Source organism: Populus trichocarpa, chromosome 5 (genome assembly GCF_000002775.5).
Source record: "Populus trichocarpa isolate Nisqually-1 chromosome 5, P.trichocarpa_v4.1, whole genome shotgun sequence".
NCBI classification, from domain to species: domain Eukaryota; kingdom Viridiplantae; phylum Streptophyta; class Magnoliopsida; order Malpighiales; family Salicaceae; genus Populus; species Populus trichocarpa.
In genome coordinates, this window is record NC_037289.2 from 9,231,409 (window position 1) to 9,251,430 (window position 20,022).

At 32.4% G+C, this 20,022-nt stretch overlaps 2 protein-coding genes and 1 non-coding gene across 4 annotated transcripts; all 3 read right to left on the minus strand.

Annotated features, from left to right (window-relative positions):
* Positions 1–2,535: 2,535 nt before the first annotated feature.
* On the minus strand, positions 2,536–2,607 carry TRNAE-UUC (transfer RNA glutamic acid (anticodon UUC)). Its single transcript has one exon. It is a non-coding gene; the product is annotated as a tRNA-Glu (tRNA).
* A 642-nt stretch (positions 2,608–3,249) lies between these two features.
* Positions 3,250–7,079, minus strand: LOC18099287 (protein LIKE COV 3). The gene is made up of 6 exons (XM_006383151.3): positions 6,811–7,079; positions 6,075–6,127; positions 5,093–5,202; positions 4,090–4,257; positions 3,791–4,015; positions 3,250–3,689 (listed from the first exon to the last, which is right to left on the minus strand). The coding sequence occupies exons 1-6, from the start codon at positions 6,958–6,960 to the stop codon at positions 3,583–3,585; spliced, it is 813 nt and encodes a 270-aa protein (XP_006383213.1). The 5' UTR covers positions 6,961–7,079; the 3' UTR covers positions 3,250–3,582.
* A 3,994-nt stretch (positions 7,080–11,073) lies between these two features.
* LOC18099288 (sulfite exporter TauE/SafE family protein 3) lies at positions 11,074–15,300 on the minus strand. Of its 2 annotated transcripts, XM_006383152.3 has the most exons (12): positions 14,849–15,295; positions 14,596–14,755; positions 14,315–14,515; positions 14,006–14,070; positions 13,877–13,916; positions 13,273–13,334; positions 13,095–13,181; positions 12,793–12,843; positions 12,096–12,317; positions 11,784–11,877; positions 11,520–11,660; positions 11,074–11,423 (listed from the first exon to the last, which is right to left on the minus strand). In XM_006383152.3, exons 1-12 carry the CDS (start codon positions 15,074–15,076, stop codon positions 11,341–11,343), a joined length of 1,434 nt encoding a protein of 477 aa, XP_006383214.1. In that variant the 5' UTR covers positions 15,077–15,295; the 3' UTR covers positions 11,074–11,340. The 2 variants fall into 2 exon arrangements, with proteins under 2 accessions (XP_006383214.1, XP_052308828.1); XM_052452868.1 differs by lacking the exon at positions 12,793–12,843 and having other exon boundaries at positions 14,849–15,300.
* Positions 15,301–20,022: the final 4,722 nt, after the last annotated feature.

Genomic DNA, 20,022 nt, shown 5'->3' on the forward strand with positions numbered 1-20,022 from the left:
TCGCATGAGCCCTAACAAAATGGGCTAGGCCCATCAATGCATGCCCTTTGCTTTATTTTAACTTTTTTTCTATTTTTTTAAATTAAAAATTCTTTTTATGGTTTTTTCTCTAACCTTTTTAATTTATATTTAAATTAGTACTCATTCTTTCTTTTATTTTGTTTGGAGAGACTATTTTAAATGACAATTATTTTTTTTAGTTATGCATTTAAATTTGAAGAGTTTTTCTGATTCATCTATAATTTTTTTTTATCTTTTGTATGAATGAAATTTATTTTTAAAAATAAAAAAATTATTTTCAGATAATATTTCTAATATGTGCAGCCTTGTATTATGTTTTTTTCTCCTTTTATTTTATTCGATCAATTTAATTTGTGGCTCTATTTCTATTATAGTTTATTTAAATAAATAAATTATTTTAATAAATAAATTTATTAAACACATCAAGGTAAATATCATGTCTTTCTATATTAAATATCTTGATTTTCAAGTTTTATTTTTAGATATCATTAATGACTTTTTATTTATTTATTCATATATATAGTTCTTAATTTATTTAATTATATGTATTTATAATTTTTTTTTGAACTTAAATTTTTTAAACTACAAAAATACATTAAAAAAGCTATGTATATAATTGTTTTTGTAGAAAATAAAAATATTTAACCCCAAACTAAGTATGGGACACGTAACACAAACTCTAAAGCATGTAGCAATTTCACTTTAGATATACTGTGGACTCTCTGACATGATGTTATCGGTAATACAGTTATTTATTATGTGCGTGACAGCTAACAAGGAACCAATTAAGATGCAGTCATGAGAATCATCTAGGTTGTAAATCTTGAGATCAAAAAGCTTGTTTTTTCTGTAGTCTCAGGTTCGAGCTCTGTGATTGTTTATATGATGGCCACTAGAGGCTTACATGGTCGTTAATTTCAGGACCCATGAGATTAGTTGAGGTACACACAAACTGACCCGGACACTCACATTAAAAAAAAATACAGTCATAAGTTGCAATGAAAAAAAAAATTACAGATAGGTTCCCAAACCAAATCGTGTGAGAAATCAATTACAATCATTGTTTTTTTTTTTGTTCGAATTGGGTTCAGGAAAAGAGAGAAATTGATTTTTAATGATAAGATTTTTAGTCAATTGATGAGACAGAAGAGTAATTTTCCTATATATTAATTTAAGAAATTAATAGAGCAATATATGTAATATATATTTAGTTATTTAAGTTCAAATTAAATAAACTTTAAATGAGAAAGAAATAAAAATAAAGACAAAAAAACAGGCTAGACGCATAGGTCTGGAAGACCCGACATGCTTAGCCCACTGAAATCCAAGTCCAACATGTGAGCCTGATATTTTATTATTAATTAAATTGACAAATAATGTGTTTCTTTTTATTTTTTTATTTTTAGAAAAACACACATTGCATCATTTATAGACTTAGTTTTAGACCACCAAAAAGTTGGTCGGGAAATCAAGATAGATATATATATATATATATATATATATATATATATATATTATCTAAAACCGTAATCTTTATTAAACTATTTTTATCTAAAAATACATAAAAAATACTATTATAACTTAAAAATATTAATTTCTCAAATAAAAAATTCTCAAAATCGGTTTAAAAATACAAAATCAAAAAAGAAAAAAAAACATCTCTTTTAACTATGATCTATTTTTTTTTATCATCAATATCAAAACTCAAAATCACCTAAATAACACTCTTCTCATCAAGAAAAAGAAAAAGACTTTGACATTAAATTTAACTACTTTTATCATTAAAATCCAACCAATCAATATCTTTATCTCTCATTTGCTATTTTTTGCGACTTTATCCTCTCTAAAACTCAATGACAAAAAATTAAACAAAATAAACTTAAGGACTAAATTGTTTAATTGCAAAACTTAAGGTACCAAAAAGGAAACTTGAAAATAACTTAGGGAAAAATTAAGCAAAAAAGGGTGCTAACACGATTTTTTTTAAATAGTCCCATTTTTTCTTTGCTTCGATTTTGATCCCCTCATTTTTTATTTTTTAAACAATAAAATCGGATTTTTTTTTAGTAAAATCAAGCATGAATATTTTTTAAAATTGAGATAACCATATAAAAAATAGATGAAAATAAATTACCAATCTTAAATCCCAATGAATATAACATTAAAAGATAAAATAATAAAATAAAATAGGATAGAATATATATATATATATAGATATATATATATATATATATATGAAAGGACTCTAGATGATATCACGGGTTTTTTAGGAAAAGAAGTGCTGCCATTCAAGTTCGAAGCTCAAAACAAGTGATGTATCTGTACTCTTTAACTCTGTCATCATCTTGATCTAAATGAATGATTATATTTAGGATGTAATGTGAGAATGGAGTCACAAAAAGTTTCAGCTTCTTTAGTTAAATCCTTAGTTGAAAATTTGAAATAAAAAAATTACAAAAAGAAACATACCTCGAGATAGCTACGGTGAAGCGCATATCGTTTTAATAAAAAACATTCCGTTGCCGGGAATCGAACCCGGGTCTCCTGGGTGAAAGCCAGATATCCTAACCGCTGGACGACAACGGAACTTTTGTTTATTTATCTGATTAATTAATATTATTTCAAAGCCTTTGCTCCATTTCATTCCACCCCGAGAAACCAGGCTTTAGACCTTTAACAAGCAAACATCGTCTTTTTAGAGATTAAATGATATGGCCATCGCCGGTAACTAACATCATGCTGTTCATCATCCAGAAATAGTAATAAGTTCCGATATCAACTCTAGCTACGTTGAGATGTTACAGGAAAGGCTGCCTATATATCTGATATGTTTTGATGTGAGCTTCTATGGAAACTCTCTGCGCCAGTCTTGTCTTCTGTGGTATTGCCATCTCTCTGTCGTTCTTCTCATTTGGTTTTTCCTGTTGGTACCTCCTTGTGTCTTGTGGTCTCCTTTTGAAATATGTCTAGCCAATGGCAATGCTACCTTTTTTTCATGCTTCTTTAGGCTACACATCCTCTCCCCCTTTTCCTTTTGTACTAAAGAAACTTCGGTCCATAGAGGGAATCATAATAGTATTCTTAGAGTCAAGAGAGAAGAGATTAAACAAATAAAAAAACCTTCTTTAATTTTCCTTCCTAGACAAGTCAAATGAGAGCAAAACTTGTGAAAAGCAATATCATTTTTTAACAAGGATTAAAAAAAAGAAGAGGAAAAAGAGCCCGGCGTTCGTGAAAAGCTTAACAATGTAATTTCCGATTGACTTCAGATGACTGAGCCAACTTGATGCTTATCATAACATTCAAATCATATCAATCATTAACCTCCAAAATCAATTCTGCTAAGGAAAAAAAAAGTGTAATTAGACATACAGAAATCCCATTCAGTATTATAAGATTTCTCTCGGAATTAAAAACTAACCCTTCAAAACATAAAAAATCTAATGCTTCTACTGATTAGCAGACCAGGACCATTGCTTCACCCTGGGATGACGCAATACTGCCTGGCATTATATGCACAATTCTTCTTGAAGTGTAAACCTGACAAATTGTTGAAAACAACTATACTGGTGGCACTGCGAATTTACCAAGTCCTGTTGCATGAACAGCATGTGAATCCATTGTGTTCAATATCTGTGGTATTGACATTCCCCCTGAGATGACAATTTCTGCCTCGCATGAAAAAGGAAGCACGAGATTAACATCCTATTTGTTGAAACTACCAGAGGATTTGCTTATTGTATATTGGTATGGACTACAGAACTCTCACCGATTCCTTCTCGAACTGAGAGATTAGGTCTCAAAATATCCTTCGAACTGATGAGGAAAATATCTCCAAGATAAAGGTGGTTGGTAGGCACATAAACACAGCACAGTTCCTCTGCGCCCATGCTTCCACGAAGAATAACAATGGATGTGATAAATCCGAAAGCATATTCCCCATGACGTGGATGCCTTATGATGGCCACTTCCTTGAAGGCGTTGGAGCTCTGATCTGTAAAACAAATTTATCTCTAAACTCCAAGTTCAAAAAAACCTAATATTAGGAAGGGAGTTGATTATCCAAACCTGGGGAAATTGCTGCACTGATTTGTTTAGAAGCAGAGTAAATATAGCTAACAAAAGGCATTTTCTTGATAAACCATTCTCCCAAGCCAAGAACAGAAGCTCCCAACCATGAGGACATGAACACACCAATCAGGAAGATGAAAGATATGGAGGTCACAAATCCAAGACCTAATTACAAATTAGTAAGAGAAAAGTATTTTTCAGAACAGAGAACGCATAGATGGTACTAATCACATTCACAGCTCATGCTAAATGGCTAATACTATAACAGCTAGAATTTCTGGTCAGCTTGGACACAAGATAAAAATCTTTGGGCTGGTTTGACTCTTTTTTTTATATCCTAAACAAGAATCACAAAAACATAACAATTTATCTCATTTAAGTCAACGTAATATGCTTTTGTAGTCATGACAGAATTATTGCTGAGTGGTGAGCACTTTTGATCCTAACAGCTCAAAATGAATATCCTTTGCATATCAGTTCCTTGAAAATGGTAGATGACGACTATTTATAAATGAAGAATCCAGTAACAAAGAAAAGAGAGATTTTCTACCTATTAAACAGAGGTTATGGTTCTGCATGGTTAAAACGACACTGATAGCTGGGCGAATCTGTTGCCTGGCCAACAGAATGATCATAATGCCAGCAATGGGGGTAGCTTTTAGCTTCCAGCTGATTATTTTAAGAAAATTGCTTATCCCCTTCATATAAATCCCTCATAATTCTTACAGCATCCTCATCAGCTAAAGTAATAAAGGACGACAAACTTCCCATCATTTTTTTTCATAAGAAACAAACTTCCCATAAATAAATGGCTTAATTGAGAGCGTCCACTACTGTAAAAATCTCACTTCTTCATTACCTTAGAATCAACTATTTCATTGCTATGTCCAGATGATGCTTTGAACATCAAATACATGTTAAAAAAATGCAGGTATCTATGAGAAGAGAAAGAAAGAATCTAGTGAACTATGTAATAGAATGGGAGAATGTTTACACCCACCAAATATATTGACTCCAAAATGAGCATAGATTGGAGAGAAGAATCCATCCACAAAACTAATAAACCACCAAGTGATGCAGAATGTGATGGCCATAGGAAGCAAAATGACACTACAAAAGCAAAGCAAATTCTTGTTATGCACCAAGTAAAAAAAAATGTATCAAGAAACTTCCATGGTTTCATCTTAGGAGGATGCAGAATTGAAGACATTAGTCATTTCCATGTGGAACAAAAATGTGAACTGTTAATATCTACAATTCTTGTTATGCACCAGTAAGACATGTATGCACAAAGATCGTCAGATAGATATGGCACATATACTCTTCTAATGAATGTTGTATTTTTGTATATGGAAACCTTGAATCATGCAAATATTTCATGACTATCAGTATTGAAATCATCGGGTTTGAAATACAATTCAGGACTTAATTTGCAAAGACTGGCACTCTAGCCAGAATGCAGGGGACTAGACAAGATAAATGCGCAAGGAAAGATCAAGAAATTAATAGTATATATCCATTTAGTTACAGAGTCAGCACAATGGAAGACAAACATATTCCCGCCAGATTGTTGGTTTATAAGGTCTTCTATCGTATGAGAGAATGAAGGTTTATTTCAGGAATCTTAACTGCTAAATCCTAACCAATTGGTTGACTAGTGCGCATGCAAACAAAACTTGGACGCAACTGAGCGAGAATGTGAATACAGATACAAGGCTGAGAATTCTATGACCTTAACAAAATTCTAAGACATTTGTCATATACATCAAAATCTGAAAATCTTCTTGATAACCTAACTACTTTGAAACTATGATTTAAGCGACTTACATTATTCTAAAAGAAACAGCATGATGAGGAGAGAAGAGGCCATAGGCAAAATTTTAAAGAGGCTACAAGCAAAAGTTTGAACATCAATGGATAAGTGAATACAAAAAGATGAATATGTATTACAATATCGAAACTATTGAGCAGAAAGAGCTAACCATCCAGACATGAACTTCTTCGAAGCCCAGCTTCTGATGACTTTAGACATTGCCTGCACGACAAAATATTAAGATTATTTGAGTTAGGTAGATTTCAGACACATTGACATAGAAATTCTAGCATGCATCAAGCCACTCTCACTTTAACTTGCACTCATGTATTATGATTACATTTACTTTTACCTGGTACTCATTAAAATTTCCTTCAGCACATCTAACATCTCACAATTAAATAATTGATCAACTCATCAGACTTATGCACTAAAATCTACAAAGTAATTAGAAATCACCAACAAATTACTACGTAAACAATTTCAAGTTTAGGCTGCATCCATGGACTTCCATCCGAGATTTACCAAACATGTGGGCAAGCCAATTTGCATGCGCCCACAATATTAGTCAACACGCGCGCGCGCATAAGCAAGGGGTATCCATGGGTCCTCCGCACCACCACAACTAGTTCTTTATTTCTTCGAACTAGTCTTGTCATGTCATTTCATGTCTAGACCTAGACGCAACAAGAGTCCATCTTAATTTTTATAAGAGAGGCTCACGCTTAGCTTCCAGTATCATAGAAGAAGTAACATAATATTACAATAACCTTAAAGCAATCTCAGAAAATTGACCCAGTCTCTTTCAAAACACAAAAACGAAATTCGATAAAACTTGACGAACAATATCAATTTAAATACGAGACAAAAAAGAGAAGAAGAAGTGAATATGAAAAAGTGAGAACCTCTTCGCTGGAGGAGTGATGAGAAGAGATGATAGGAGAGACAGATTCAGAGGAAGAATTAGACCCTCCATTGGTAATGATATTGTTAATATTAATATCTGGATTTTGAATGGGTATTAAACGCTCTAGATCCCTGTCTCTCGCTGCCATTTCTTTCTTTCTGTTTTTCAGCTTTTCTTTTGGTAATTCTCCTTTCTCTCTTGCAAGCTAGGAATTCCAACGAATGCGTCCTCTCTCTAACGAACCTGCATCGACACGCGGGCGTTTTAACTGTCTCAAAACAAAAAAATGCTCGCTGCAAAATGGGCTTCAGATGTGACGTGCTCTCCCTGTACAAAGGCCCAACGAGGTTGAATATCTTCCTACTGTGCCTTTCGTCCCAAAACGTTATGGCAATGAATTGTGATGAGGCCTCGGAATAAAGAGAAGCCCAACTAGGCCCGAAAAAAGGAGAACACCAAAAAAAGAGAGGGAAAATAATATTAATCCAGCCTGGGGCTCAAAAAAGAGACAGATAAGGAAAGAAAACAATGGAATGACGGTCCAACTGGACCCAATATTTTGGCCCAGTCGAGCCCACTATTGTTTTGGGAAACTAGTGAAAATAGAAATAGAAAGAAAACAAGAAAGACACCCATTCAAAAGAGTGAAAAGAAAAAAACTTGTGAAAATAGAAAGAAACTCAGACCTAAAAGAAATGAAAGAAAGGGAAGAAAAGAGGGCTGACACAGGAAAGGAAGGCAAACTTGGCATGAAAGCCAAGGAAAATAGAGAGAGAAAGGAAATAGAAGGGAGAGAAAAGAAAAGAAGACCGTCAAAGCACCACCAGAGATCCATACGTCTACCCAAGAAGTAGGGCTGGTGTAGGAAGAAAAGAAAAACTTGGCATGAAAGCTGAGGAGAATAGAGAGAAAGGAAATAGAAGGGAGAGAAAAGAAAAATAGATCGCCAGAGCACCACCAGAGATTCATTGTTGACACGTGTCTACCCAAAAAGTAGGGCTGGTGTAGGAAGAAAAGGAAAGCTTGGCATCGAAGGCAAGGAGAAGAGAAAAAAAAGAGATAAAAGAAAGAAAAAAAGAATAGATCGTTGGAGATCTATCATTGACTTGTCCTACCCAAGAGGTATGCCTCATAAAGATAAATCCAACAACACCAAAAAAGACCAGCATTTGACGAACTTAAAAATAGACCGTTGGAGATCCACCGTTGACATGTCCCGTAGATTGTGGTGGGTGGGGCAAAGCAAACAATACAACAATCTTGTTAATGTGTCACATGTAATCAACACACCAAGCAATTTTCCTTCCTCATTTTTATTTTAGTCACTAATTCTTCAATATTTTTTCAATTCAGCCCAATTAAGACCAATGAAGGCCCCACCCAAGGAGAGAAGAGTTTAAGAGGACAAGAAAGAGAAAAAAATGCTCAACTGGCTCAAGCATAGCCTAATCAAACCTAACAATGAAAAGAAAATGAGAAGGAAAAAGAAAAGAAAAGGGAGAAAAAAAATTGTCTTGCTAAACAATATTTGAGCTTGCTTTTATCGCCATTACCACCTATTAGTATTCTTTGTTCTACGCGATGCCCACATAATTCTCCATTTTACATGCTACTATTGCGGGTGCATAAATTATCAGTATGATGCCCTTCTTGAAAGTCCTATTTCAAAAATGGATAATGTGGAGCCTACATGAATAACTTGTTTTCCAAGTTACCTGCACGACAAAAGTAATTATTTTTCCATGATTATTCTCTCATGGTAGGTATATTAATCCATTCTCCATGAGGCAATTTCATGTGACTTGCGATGTATAAATAATTAAGGTCACCAAGTAACAATACATGATAAAACAATAAACACAATAATCACAACATACTTTCTCCTACATTATCATTCTCTTTTTTACATATTACTATCCTCCAATAAATTTGCTAGCTTAAATATAAGAGAATCTCATGTACTAAATAAAGGATTTGTTTACAAGATTTTGTAAGTCACTAACCTATCCTAATTTCAAAAAATAAAAATAAAAATAAATCTAGAGCCAATAGCACCAACTGTAAAGAGACTCAAGTTTAATTTGATTTTTATTTTATTTTATTTTACACACTCATCCTTTTCATTAGAAATAGTGTATATGTCAACAACATGCTCAATCTCTCTTATAATGAAACCAATCTTAGAGCTAGAAAAAGATATGGAAATTTGTTTCACAACTTATACCGAAAATATAAGAACATTAACTTTAACCCATCACTTCTAAAATTCTCCTTAAACACATGTGAGATATATCTTTCTCAATGTGCTTCATCAAAAATCACCTCTGAAACAACATCTAATTTGATTCCCTTTTCATGAACATCACAAACCAAAAATTTTGCACGTAAATCTTCTCTATCAATATCATTTTAATCATTTTTGTTGAATTTTGATAGTTGATTTTAATCCATAAAGAAACTAGAATTATCAAAACTTTTAGTGTCAAACATCATATTCATCATGATCAAGAAGTTGTTTCGTCTGCTCATGCCTCTAATATGAGTTCTTAAAATTATCCGTGGATCTGTGATCACTCTTCTCATGATCCTTCACGTCCACCAATTGATGGGTTAATTTTGTAAGATGTCTTTGCATGTTTCCTATCACCAGTTCTTAAACATCTCTTCTCAATTCTCTAATTTGTCTATGTATGTCTTCTATCACTAGTTTCTGAACGTCTCTTTCTCAACGAAGAACCTCCCCATCCTCTTCTACATGAGCACATCATGTTCTATTACCTCTTATAGTCATAATTATTCCAGCACACAATAAGCAAATAACCACTAGAATCGTTGGGCTTTAATACCAATTAACACAAATGAAAACATAAACAAAAAGACAATAATCTAGAAAAACAAAATTAAAGCCAAATAAGATTGTCTTACAAAAACATAATTCATAATTTTATTTATAAAAATAAAAGTTTGATATGTTGTTCTAAAGTGCAAGCTAAACAACCTTATTTATACTAGTCTTAGGGCTACCTTGAAGAGGAAAAGAATCTTAATCAATAATCATAGATTTATTTTAAGGATTCCCAAAACTTAAGAGAAAAAAAATAAAATCGCTAATCTTAAGTTTGACGTCTTTTTTATTTTTGGTCTTTTAATTGTTATTTCTTTTATTTTCGGCTAATTTCAATAAAATATTAGTTTTTCCAATAACATCAATTACTTAACAAAATTATTTATCTACACATGTACTTTCTAGTTCAAGGGTGTGATATACCTAAAAACATAATCATATTAAGTATGATTAAAATTGTAAATTACGATAAACAAGTAAATAAAGACTAACTATTCATGTGCATTAATGTAATTCCCGTATTATTAAATGAAATATAATATCTTTAGTAATTCAATAATTTTATTATTTTTTAATACAATTTCTGAATATAAATAAATTTATAAAAATACCAAAAGTATCTCTAACAAACCCATATATTTAACTTCAATTTAAATCAATTAAATTTTATAATTATCCATTACACCAAGTATTTATCCAAGTATTTATCATATTAATCAGGAAGTTAATTCTCTTAACTTGCCTATTCATCGGAAAATTATTTTTCTTAACCCTAGAAATCATCATCTCCATGCACCAGATCATGCTAGGCCATATAATTTTTAGGCCACTACACCTAGAAATAACTCTCTACAGCAACATTTTATTTTTCTCTTACTATACATTGTTTTTTCTTCCTATATTTACTACTCATTTAAATACCAGAAAGTCTCGTATTTCAAACAAACCCAAATGAAGTTTGGAAATGTCGTTCATTAAACAAAAGGTACACTAGATTATGTACATACAAATATTTGTAAATTAACCAGAACTGTTTGATTTGGTTCATCACATTTTTAAATTAGTCCTTTCACTAATATCTTATTCATTTCTGATTTATTTTTTTCATTTTAAAAACAATGAATGTTGGAGAAAAAAACTAATACATTAAGAATGATTAAGCTGTTCAAATAACAACTTCATTTTTTTTAATACCACAAAAGTTAATTAATTATTTCCAATGAACTGCAAGAGTTATCAATTAATTAATTTCAATGAAATATAAGAATTAAGTAATAATTAATTCAAAAAATGCATGGCACGACATAGAGTGATAGTACAAAACAATCACTTAATAATTAATTTCAATATTTTTTTTTATTTGAGTGCTGATACTTCTTCTTTTTTAATCAAATTAGTTGATGACATGTTGAAAAATAAATCGGATATAACAACACTTTATTGAAAATAAAAAGTAAAGATATAAATACTCTCAAAATAACAAGAAATATTAATATGGCATGGAGGGATCAAGATTCTATATCCCGAATGGAGAAATTGAAAATAATATATATATAATCTTTACTTGAAAATAACGAATGGAGAAATTGAAGGTAAAGTGAAACTGTTCGTAGTGTGGATTCATAAGCTGGAGTCCCCTGCTAAGAAATCCCACTTCCTATAATATTCTAATACAAAATGTAGCTAAGATTGTTGACAAAGATTTTCAAACCCCATGTACTCTTCGTTCTCCAGCTTCTCAACCATGTTTGCTATGCCAACTCCACCTGCAGCAAATAGTGGCCGTGAAAATGAGCATCAGGAGATAAAGAAATGAAATAGGGTTTTGTCTAGATCTTGAGATGAAGGGGAGACTTGAGCACCTAAGCTGACTGCGCTCACAAAAATTGTCAAAGCCAGTATGAAAATAATTAGTGATGCTCTTCCAAGAAAAGCAATTATCTTTCTAACCACATGCTGGCCAACAAAGGCAGAAATCGTTGCAACTAAAGCAAAGTAAGCAGCTGCAGCAAAGAAGCAGAAAAAGAAATACAGAAGGTTAGCTTGAATGATTGGTGACAACTATTACAGATGTAAGCAAAATGATTTGGAGTTGATATCTATGTACATTGCTTGCTGCTACATACCATACGGGACAGGGAAACGGTTGAGGAGGTAATACTCTACGACTGACATTGAAGATGAGAATGCCATTGCAAAGGTTGATGTTGCACTTGCTACCTGCAGAAAGGAGCAAAAAACTGACGGATTTCGAGGCTCGTGAATGATCACTTCAATGGTGCACAGCAGGGGGGGATTGCAACAAAATTTAACATCTTGGTTTGACTACTGATGCTTTTGTGCTTCAAGAAGCTCGTGCCTGTTTCTTACCATTACCTTTCTTGGATTCTGGATTTTTAGTGATATTGTAGATGCATGAAAGCAGTTAAGTACTTTACCTGAGGAGGAATTCCTAATTCGAGAAAAAGAGGTCCCAAGATGAAGCCGCCTCCTAGACCAAGCAGTCCACCCACCATTCCAGCAATTATTCCACACGAACAGTACAGTAGAATCTGATGTAACTTCCAATTTGTGATTTCCTTCCCTTTGGATGCTATCACTCTGGTCCCTTTGCACAAGCATATGGCTTCGAAAAGCGTAACTGAGGCAGCAATTGGTACCTGTATGATGTGAAACTATCTGGTTCAACTGTTTCTATTCCCAGAAACACAACAGCATAGTATGTTTTCGACAGGGGCTCCTCAAGCTTTCTGGGTTCAAGTGCCCGCCCCGATGATGAGCTGCCAGTAAAGTATAGCTATAGAGGATTGTTTCCAGAATTCGTGTGCAGATATGTATCTCCACATTATATGGAAATCAATTAAAGATAGCATATTAGCAGCAGGGTTGCAATATTTCCAATCCATTTTATTTTATGAATTATAGATAGATGGATTCTTGGTTCTCCTTGGATTGCCTATAGGCTCAAAGTAAGAAGCTAAATCTAGATTTTGATTTGCTATGGCCTTATAGACTAGGATTACTAGGTTTGCAGGTCATTTAAGCTAAAAATTATGTTTGGATCATTTTGTCTGTGCTTGTTTACGAATGTCGAAGGTGATTCTGTGAAAGAAATTATCCATATTTTCATTTTACCTGCAATGAGTTCAGGATCCAGTACGTGACTGAGCAGGTTGGAAAATATGTCTGCATAGAGATACATAAAGATAACATATTCAATAAATATGAGGCAATTTCGTTATGATGCTCAAAAATTCAACTTGTAAACAGGTTAGAAGGTCAGATCCTCTTCTGCATGATTCCTTTTCTTTTTAGAAATCTTCACTGAAGAGGTTTTTTCCAAGTCTTAACAGTGTCCCAGCACCACAGAATTATAAATAGATGAGACTTTTCCAAGGCCTGGTAAAGACTAATCGACTTATGGTATCAGAGCTTACCTGAACAATTTGAACAACAAGAAATCCCGCCCAGACATAGAAAAGCAGTGCCACCTCTTTCCAGTAAATGTTTTCTCGTAAAGGAACCTGATTATGACAACGAAAGAAGAATACATTTGTAATTTAGACTTTTGGAAACAGCATTTACATTACAAATGAGTAGCATTATCGATCTCACCTCATCGTCTGGTAAAACAACTGGACCACTTGGAAGTGGTTTGTAATCTTCTTCAGCGCCATCTGCAAATGATCAATTTTAACAGAAACCCTTTTTCAGTGTACCTCTCTCCAGAAACTTTTTTCCTGAGTAGAATTCAGTGATTTACTGGCCTGCTGTTATACTGTTCTTGAAGAAGGATTTTGAGCTTTTCTATAGAATGGATACAAGATTCTTAAGTTTAATGATAACTTCTGCTGCATACTTCCGGTTGAAATTGCCCTTTTTTGGACAATAGGCTGTTAGTCAACTAATAAATTGGCATATAATACATATATTGGATCACAAAAATCTTAAATGTTTTCAGATCCTTGAATACAAGGTTGATACTTTTATAAGATTGATTGCTTATGTTTTCAATGTATAATGACTCTGATTGACTTTCAACAATTGACATCACCTTATGTGTCATTTAATTTTTCCAAGGCTAGTATCTTTCCATCGGCTTGGACCTTACATATAAATTTCCCATTGACAAGTAATCTTTCTTTAATGAATTCGATGAACTAAGCATCTTAATCTTTTGATTTGAATTTTTTCATGGAGGGAAAACACAGGCACTAACCTTCTGGTTTGGACTCTGATTCCAACTGCTTGGCTGCATCCTAAGTGTTAATGAGAATCCAAAATTAAGCCAGAAAAAAAAGAAGAAAGGCCATGATAATCTCAGAAGTTAGCAAGTAGAAAACCTTACCTTCCTCATCATAGTCTCTTTCTTCCATGTATCTATCCCTTTGAATAAAGCTTTAGTAGAAGTACCTGCCATTGACAATTTTTATGGTGGCTCGCATCAGTTTCTTTTATCAGAAGAAACATACATCATCTTTTTAACAGGGAAATTTCATTCTTTTTAATGCATGATTTAGTTTCAGTAATCAAGCATTAACAGCACTGAATTGCAAATGGAATGGTCATGCATTCTAAGCTGTGTTCTAATTCCTCTTTCTGCAATATAAACTATCATGGAAATGCATGATGTGAAACATTTCCGTATTTGTTTTACCTATGAAGAGAATAATAAGCAGAACTGTGACCATCCAATCAGCAAACATGACACTGAAGGAAACTCCAATGCTGATTCCAAGCATGAGCATAGGCTGAAAGAGCAGTGTCAGGTCATAGTCTATAAGAGGCATGTCCAGTGTTGGGTGCCTAAGTCTCAGGTTGTAATATACTGTTGCTCCTGCTGCACCCATGATCATACCTACATTCAGAAAGCCAGAATTATTAACATATTTATTGAGCACTGACAGAGTTAGAAATAGCAGTTGTCTATATACTTACACTTGGAAATGGCAGTGGAAGATTTCGGATCGAAACCAATGATCAAGGTGAGCATCGGTACAAATATCCCACCACCTCCAACTCCTCCAACACTACCCAAAGCTGCCCCAAGGAATCCTACTATTGTTCCTACAACAATTCTCCAATCAAACTTCATATCCTGCTCGACCAAAAATGTACTGTCAAAACAAAGCATGGCATATAGAATATGATAATAGTGGTTAACAAAAGAAACAATCTAACGAAAACTCACAGGCCAAACAGGCTCATAAGAAGACTTTCCACCTTGAAATAAAAAATGAAGAACTTTTACTATATAACCAGGGCTCATTTCTTTCTCAGCCGAGGCTTCTGGTTCTTTATCTTTCAACAGTCTCTCTGCACTGGCCATGTTGGTCATCAAGACTTGAACCAGAAATATCAAACATGTTAGCACTGCTGTAGTTGCTAAAGCTCTCTGGTTCAGCTTAATTTTAGCCATCTAGGATTGTCTAAGAATGAGGAAGCCTGAAGAAAGAAAGTGTTTATGACTCAATCTCAACAATTTTTGTGCTGTGAATTTGGCTGTTAATTTCTCATATGCTTCTGTGTGAGAACAGCAATACACAGGTGAGGAAACTTTGAAACAAATGAAGAGTGCACCTCTTCAGCACCTACTTATATACTCTCCTTCGTTTTCCTCTCTGTGGTCCGGATTGCCTTTTTCCAATTTTGTTTTATATTATTAAAATGATTTCAGCATTTTATTCATTTCCCTTCTTTCACCTTACTTTAGTAAACCTATTTACTAAAATTCCCAGAAGGGAGAAACGTAAATCCCAGTTTGTATTATCCTTGAAATTTATCATACCACTTTTGGCCTATTTCATGATTTTACTTCAATCAGTGGCAGGATTCCTTTTTTCAAATTACCAGTACCAGATAAAACATGATGTGAAAGCAAGAAGGAAAACTTCATGCTGGATCGAATCCTACGGATCGAATCAATTCTCATAACATTTTACATTCATCAAATGGTGTGTAATTCTGGGCGCAACTATTCTGAACACAGAGTTCAACTAATATAAAATTACTCAGAAGGTCAAAAGCACGGATTGATTTGTTTGCATCACCAACATTTTGCTGTGTCTTTGCAAGTTCGTGGAAGCTGAGGTTAAAACATAGGTTGATATTTGAGTTCCAAATTCGAAGGGGTTATTACAGTGCTCATGCCCCCTTAATCGGTGCAAGTATTCTAATCTCTCGTGATATATCACTTCCATGACAGGTAAATTTGTGTTGGATTTGAAAACTGATACTCTGTAACCTTATGCAAACCACATCTTCTTCGTTCTTGCCTCTAACACCATAAAATTAAATATGAAGAGGAAAGAAAAAACAAGTTAACGGGATTCCTGTGAAATTTCTCAGAAACAACAAAGCGGTACGGAACTTTTGAGCACTATAAGAACTTAAGTTAGTCGCAGCAGTCAGCAAGGACAACATGCCTAAGAAGCTTCATGTCTCATGAATGTTTCTTGGGCTTTTCTTTCACGAATTTTGATCCCTTACACTTCCAAACAAAATCATCGAACGTCTCTCTCTTTCTGATGTTGATATTCTCCTGCTCATTAATAGGTTGTCTTTTAAATTCCCATTATTGGATCCAAATTTGGTTATTCATGCAAATGCAGTCGATTAGCTAGGGACCAGACTATTCATATAAGGGCACTTGCTAGCCAATTTGTCTCCATGAGCATATTTTTCTTGAGACCATTACAAAGAACCTAAAGTCGTGGGAAAACGTTGTTCGTCTACGCACAATATCATGGATTGAAACCGTTTTTTTTTTTTTTTCTAATCTTTTTTTCTAATTTATTTTTCTAATTTTATTCTTTCACTCTCTATTGATTAGATCTTAAAATTAATAATTTGTTTTATCTATGGTTATGTGGTCTTAAAAAATATCTTGTTAATTAGTTGATGCTTGATTTTATATATATAAAAAAAACAAACAGAAACTGTGATTTTATTATTTGAAAAATATTGAAAAAAAAGACCAAAATTAAAAAAAAATAAGAGTTCTTTCTTTGAAAAAAAAAATTGGTATCATCACCTTTTCTCTTTTTTTTCAATCACAACTATAGTGGTTAGAAAGTAGGCTTGCAGGCAATACATTATTTACTTCTTTATTAAAAAAAAAAAAAAACAATACGTGGACAATACATGGTCTACCCATTTAGATAATTTTAAAAAGAGATCCAAGCACACAAGCTTATGCTACTAGGCTCGTACACCGGGCTTGAGATCCAATGGATCAGGCATGCTAGGCCTTCCAAGGCAGCACACCAGCCCCATTCCAGCCTCTCTCTCTTTTTTTTTTTTTTTTTTTAATTCTTTTCTCCATTCTATGTTTATTTAATTTGAGATTAAAAAAATAAATGTATATTATATATATTGCTTTATTACTTTCTTCACTGAAATATATTTGAGTTATTGTTTTCTTGAATGCTATTAAAATTTTAGTTTAATTTCAAAAAAATTATTGATGTCTTTGTTTAATTAACCAACATTTTTTTATACAATTCGTCTTTTCTTTTTAAATAAGGACCCGTTTATTTACTGGAAAGTAGTTTTATTTTGGAAAGTGATTTCTGGGAAAGTGAATTATTTTTCAATGTTTGGTAGTGTTATGAAAAATAAGTTGGAAAACACTTTTCAATGTTTGGTTATGTCATGGAAAATGAGTTGGAAAATAATTTATTAATGTTTTATTTCTTTTCAAGCTTATTAAAATAATGAGAAAAAATCTTACAAATTAAAAAGTTGAATGAGAATGAAATTGAAAAAAAAATAATTTCATAAATTATCTTAAAAATATAAATAATAATTAAAATAATAGAGATCAAATCTAACAAATAAACAAATTAAAAGATAATGAAATTAAAATAATAATACTTACAATTGCATAAATTTTTTCGAATAAAATAAGTAACTATCAAAAGAATGATGATCAAATTTGATAGACAAAAAATTTCAATTAAAAAATAATAAGAGAAAAGCAAATAATAATCATAAAAATAAGGATCAAAATTAATATAAAAATCAAATTCTAAAGGATGAAATAAAAAAAAAATCAAAACAAAATATTTATAGCAATCAAAAGTTTGAGGACCAAATTTGATATAATCAACAAATAATATGACATTTCTAAATTTTTCACAACTTTTGAAAAGTATTTTCCACCCAAAATAAAAGGAAAACACTTTCCTGAAAATCAAGCCAAATTTTTCTTTGACTGAAAAATGTTTTTTATTAACCAACTTTTCTAATGACAAACAAATACAGGAAAGTTTAAAAATTGATTTTCAGAAAACTACTTTCCGTCAAGCAAACGAGGACTAAGATTTGATGACTTTTCAGCGAATATCTAACTTTATTATTATATAACTAAATAAAAAATAATTTTTTTAAAAAAATAAAATAATTAAATCAAGCTAGTTAATGGTTTGAATTACATATTTAATGGATAAACTCAAATTAACTTACATTAATTCGAGATGTCATGATTTTAATATTTAAAAAAACAAAAGAAAAGTGCATTTTGATATTTTATTAATTTTTTCTTACTACCAAAAAAAAAACATGTTAACAACAGTATATGCACATTTCTTTCATCTAAATTCAATGACTGTTCTGAAAAAACATTTCGTGCGTTGAAATGTAGCTCTGAATGTAACCCATCTAGTACTGCATTAATTGTCCTCGGAGCTTCCTTCTCCAGTGCTGTACTTGGCCTCCCTCACTTTGCCAAGAAGCAAAAGATTTTAAATCCACTGGTCCTTTAAAAATATTACTAATGTAAAAGGTTCAAGGCAATGTGAAACATGTGAATCGTAATGTAACAAACATATGCGGTTATTTTTTATTTGTGAGTGTGTAACTGGAAAAAAGAGAGAGTAGAATGCAGGGAATGTGAGGTCATTTAATGTTTTTTTTTTGTTTGTTTTCTTTCACTTTTAAGGCCTGGTATAGAGATGACCTGTGATAGTAAGTGTTTAACCTGTTTTGAATAGTTAGTAATAATTTTTTAAAAAAATATAAAAAATATAAAGAATATTTTAAGTATTTTGGGTCTGACGGTAAACCAAACTTTCTCGGCCATGCCAGACGCAACATGCGTCAGCAGCTTTTGGAATGAAAAATAGAAAAAACAACAGCTTTCATCATCCTCTAAACATCTACAATGTGATCCATGGTGCAAACACTTTATATTTATAGTGTAGTCCACAATACAAACACTTTATTCCCTCTCAGGTCATGCTAAACTCAAGAGCCATAGGTCTGGTAGTCATGCTTTGACCCAACACGCGCCAACAACTTTTAGAATAAAAAATAGAAAAGGCGACGCCCCTCATGATTCTCTGAACATCTACAGTGTGATCCACAACGCAAACACTTTATGTATATAGTACCAACACAATGATTTTCTCGCACGTTTTAAAGTATAGTATAATTTGATGGGTTTTGATGTTTAGTAAAAGTAACGTATCAGCATGATACTAGATAGATGGTCCACGCTATGTTGTACACTGGCCTATTTGTTTTTCATCGCAAAAAAATAATAAGGTAGCATAAGTGCTTCAAAAAAAAAACCGAGACCTGGGTCATTGACTTGACTGAGTTTAATAAGATTGTATGATTTTGATGGCATGAAATAAAAAATGCAATGAAAATAAAAAAACCAACAAAAAAATTGATAATGAAAAAAATATTAAAAAAAACATCAGAGCCCAATTGGGTTAATATGCCAAATCTACGACCCGGTTGTGATACTAGAAAAACCCCGTCGAAAGCAAGTTGAATAAAATAATGAAGCTCACTTATTAAATAATCCAATATCGAAAGGCATAAATGAAAAAAAATTAAAAAAGAAATGAAAAAAATATCTAAGTCAACCTAGATTAACCCGTTAACCCTGCGACCATGGACATATGATTGAGATAACTCTATAGACTGGAAAAAGAATGAAATTAGAAAAAAATTGAAAAGAACTTTAAAAAGAAGAAGAGTGAAGTCAACCTCTGTTAATATTTGAAATCCATGACTTTCGTCATGAGCCCAGAACTCAATAAAAAAAATATTAAGTGATGAAATTGGAAGAAAAAGGTAATAAAATAGGATTTAAAACAAAAAAAATAGCAATTAATAGAATGGGGACAAAATCTGACATAAAAATAAATCAAAATCAAACATTAAGGGATGTAATTGAAAACATAATTCAATTAAAAAAGGATAAAAAGGAAATAAAAAAAATTAAAAGAATGAGGACCAAATTTGGTATATAAATAAAACGAAATCAAGTGACAAGGGACTAAATTGAAGAAAAAAGCTTTCAAAAAATATAAAAAAATCAAATAGCAATCAAAAGAATTAGGATCGAATTGG

Bases quoted from the DNA above. Each gene is read 5' to 3' on its own strand.
- LOC18099287 (XM_006383151.3), bottom strand. From the start codon at position 6,960: ATGGCAGCGAGAGACAGGGATCTAGAGCGTTTAATACCCATTCAAAAT. The intron at 4,258-5,092 runs GTGGGTGTAAAC...ATTTGTAATTAG, and splicing joins TTTTGGAGTCAATATATTTG to GTCTTGGATTTGTGACCTCC. The intron at 4,016-4,089 runs GTTTGGATAATC...TTTGTTTTACAG, and splicing joins CAGTGCAGCAATTTCCCCAG to ATCAGAGCTCCAACGCCTTC.
- LOC18099288 (XM_006383152.3), bottom strand. From the start codon at position 15,076: ATGGCTAAAATTAAGCTGAACCAGAGAGCTTTAGCAACTACAGCAGTG. The intron at 12,318-12,792 runs GTAAAATGAAAA...CACATCATACAG, and splicing joins GGATCCTGAACTCATTGCAG to GTACCAATTGCTGCCTCAGT. The intron at 11,878-12,095 runs GTAAAGTACTTA...TCCTTTCTGCAG, and splicing joins AATTAGGAATTCCTCCTCAG to GTAGCAAGTGCAACATCAAC.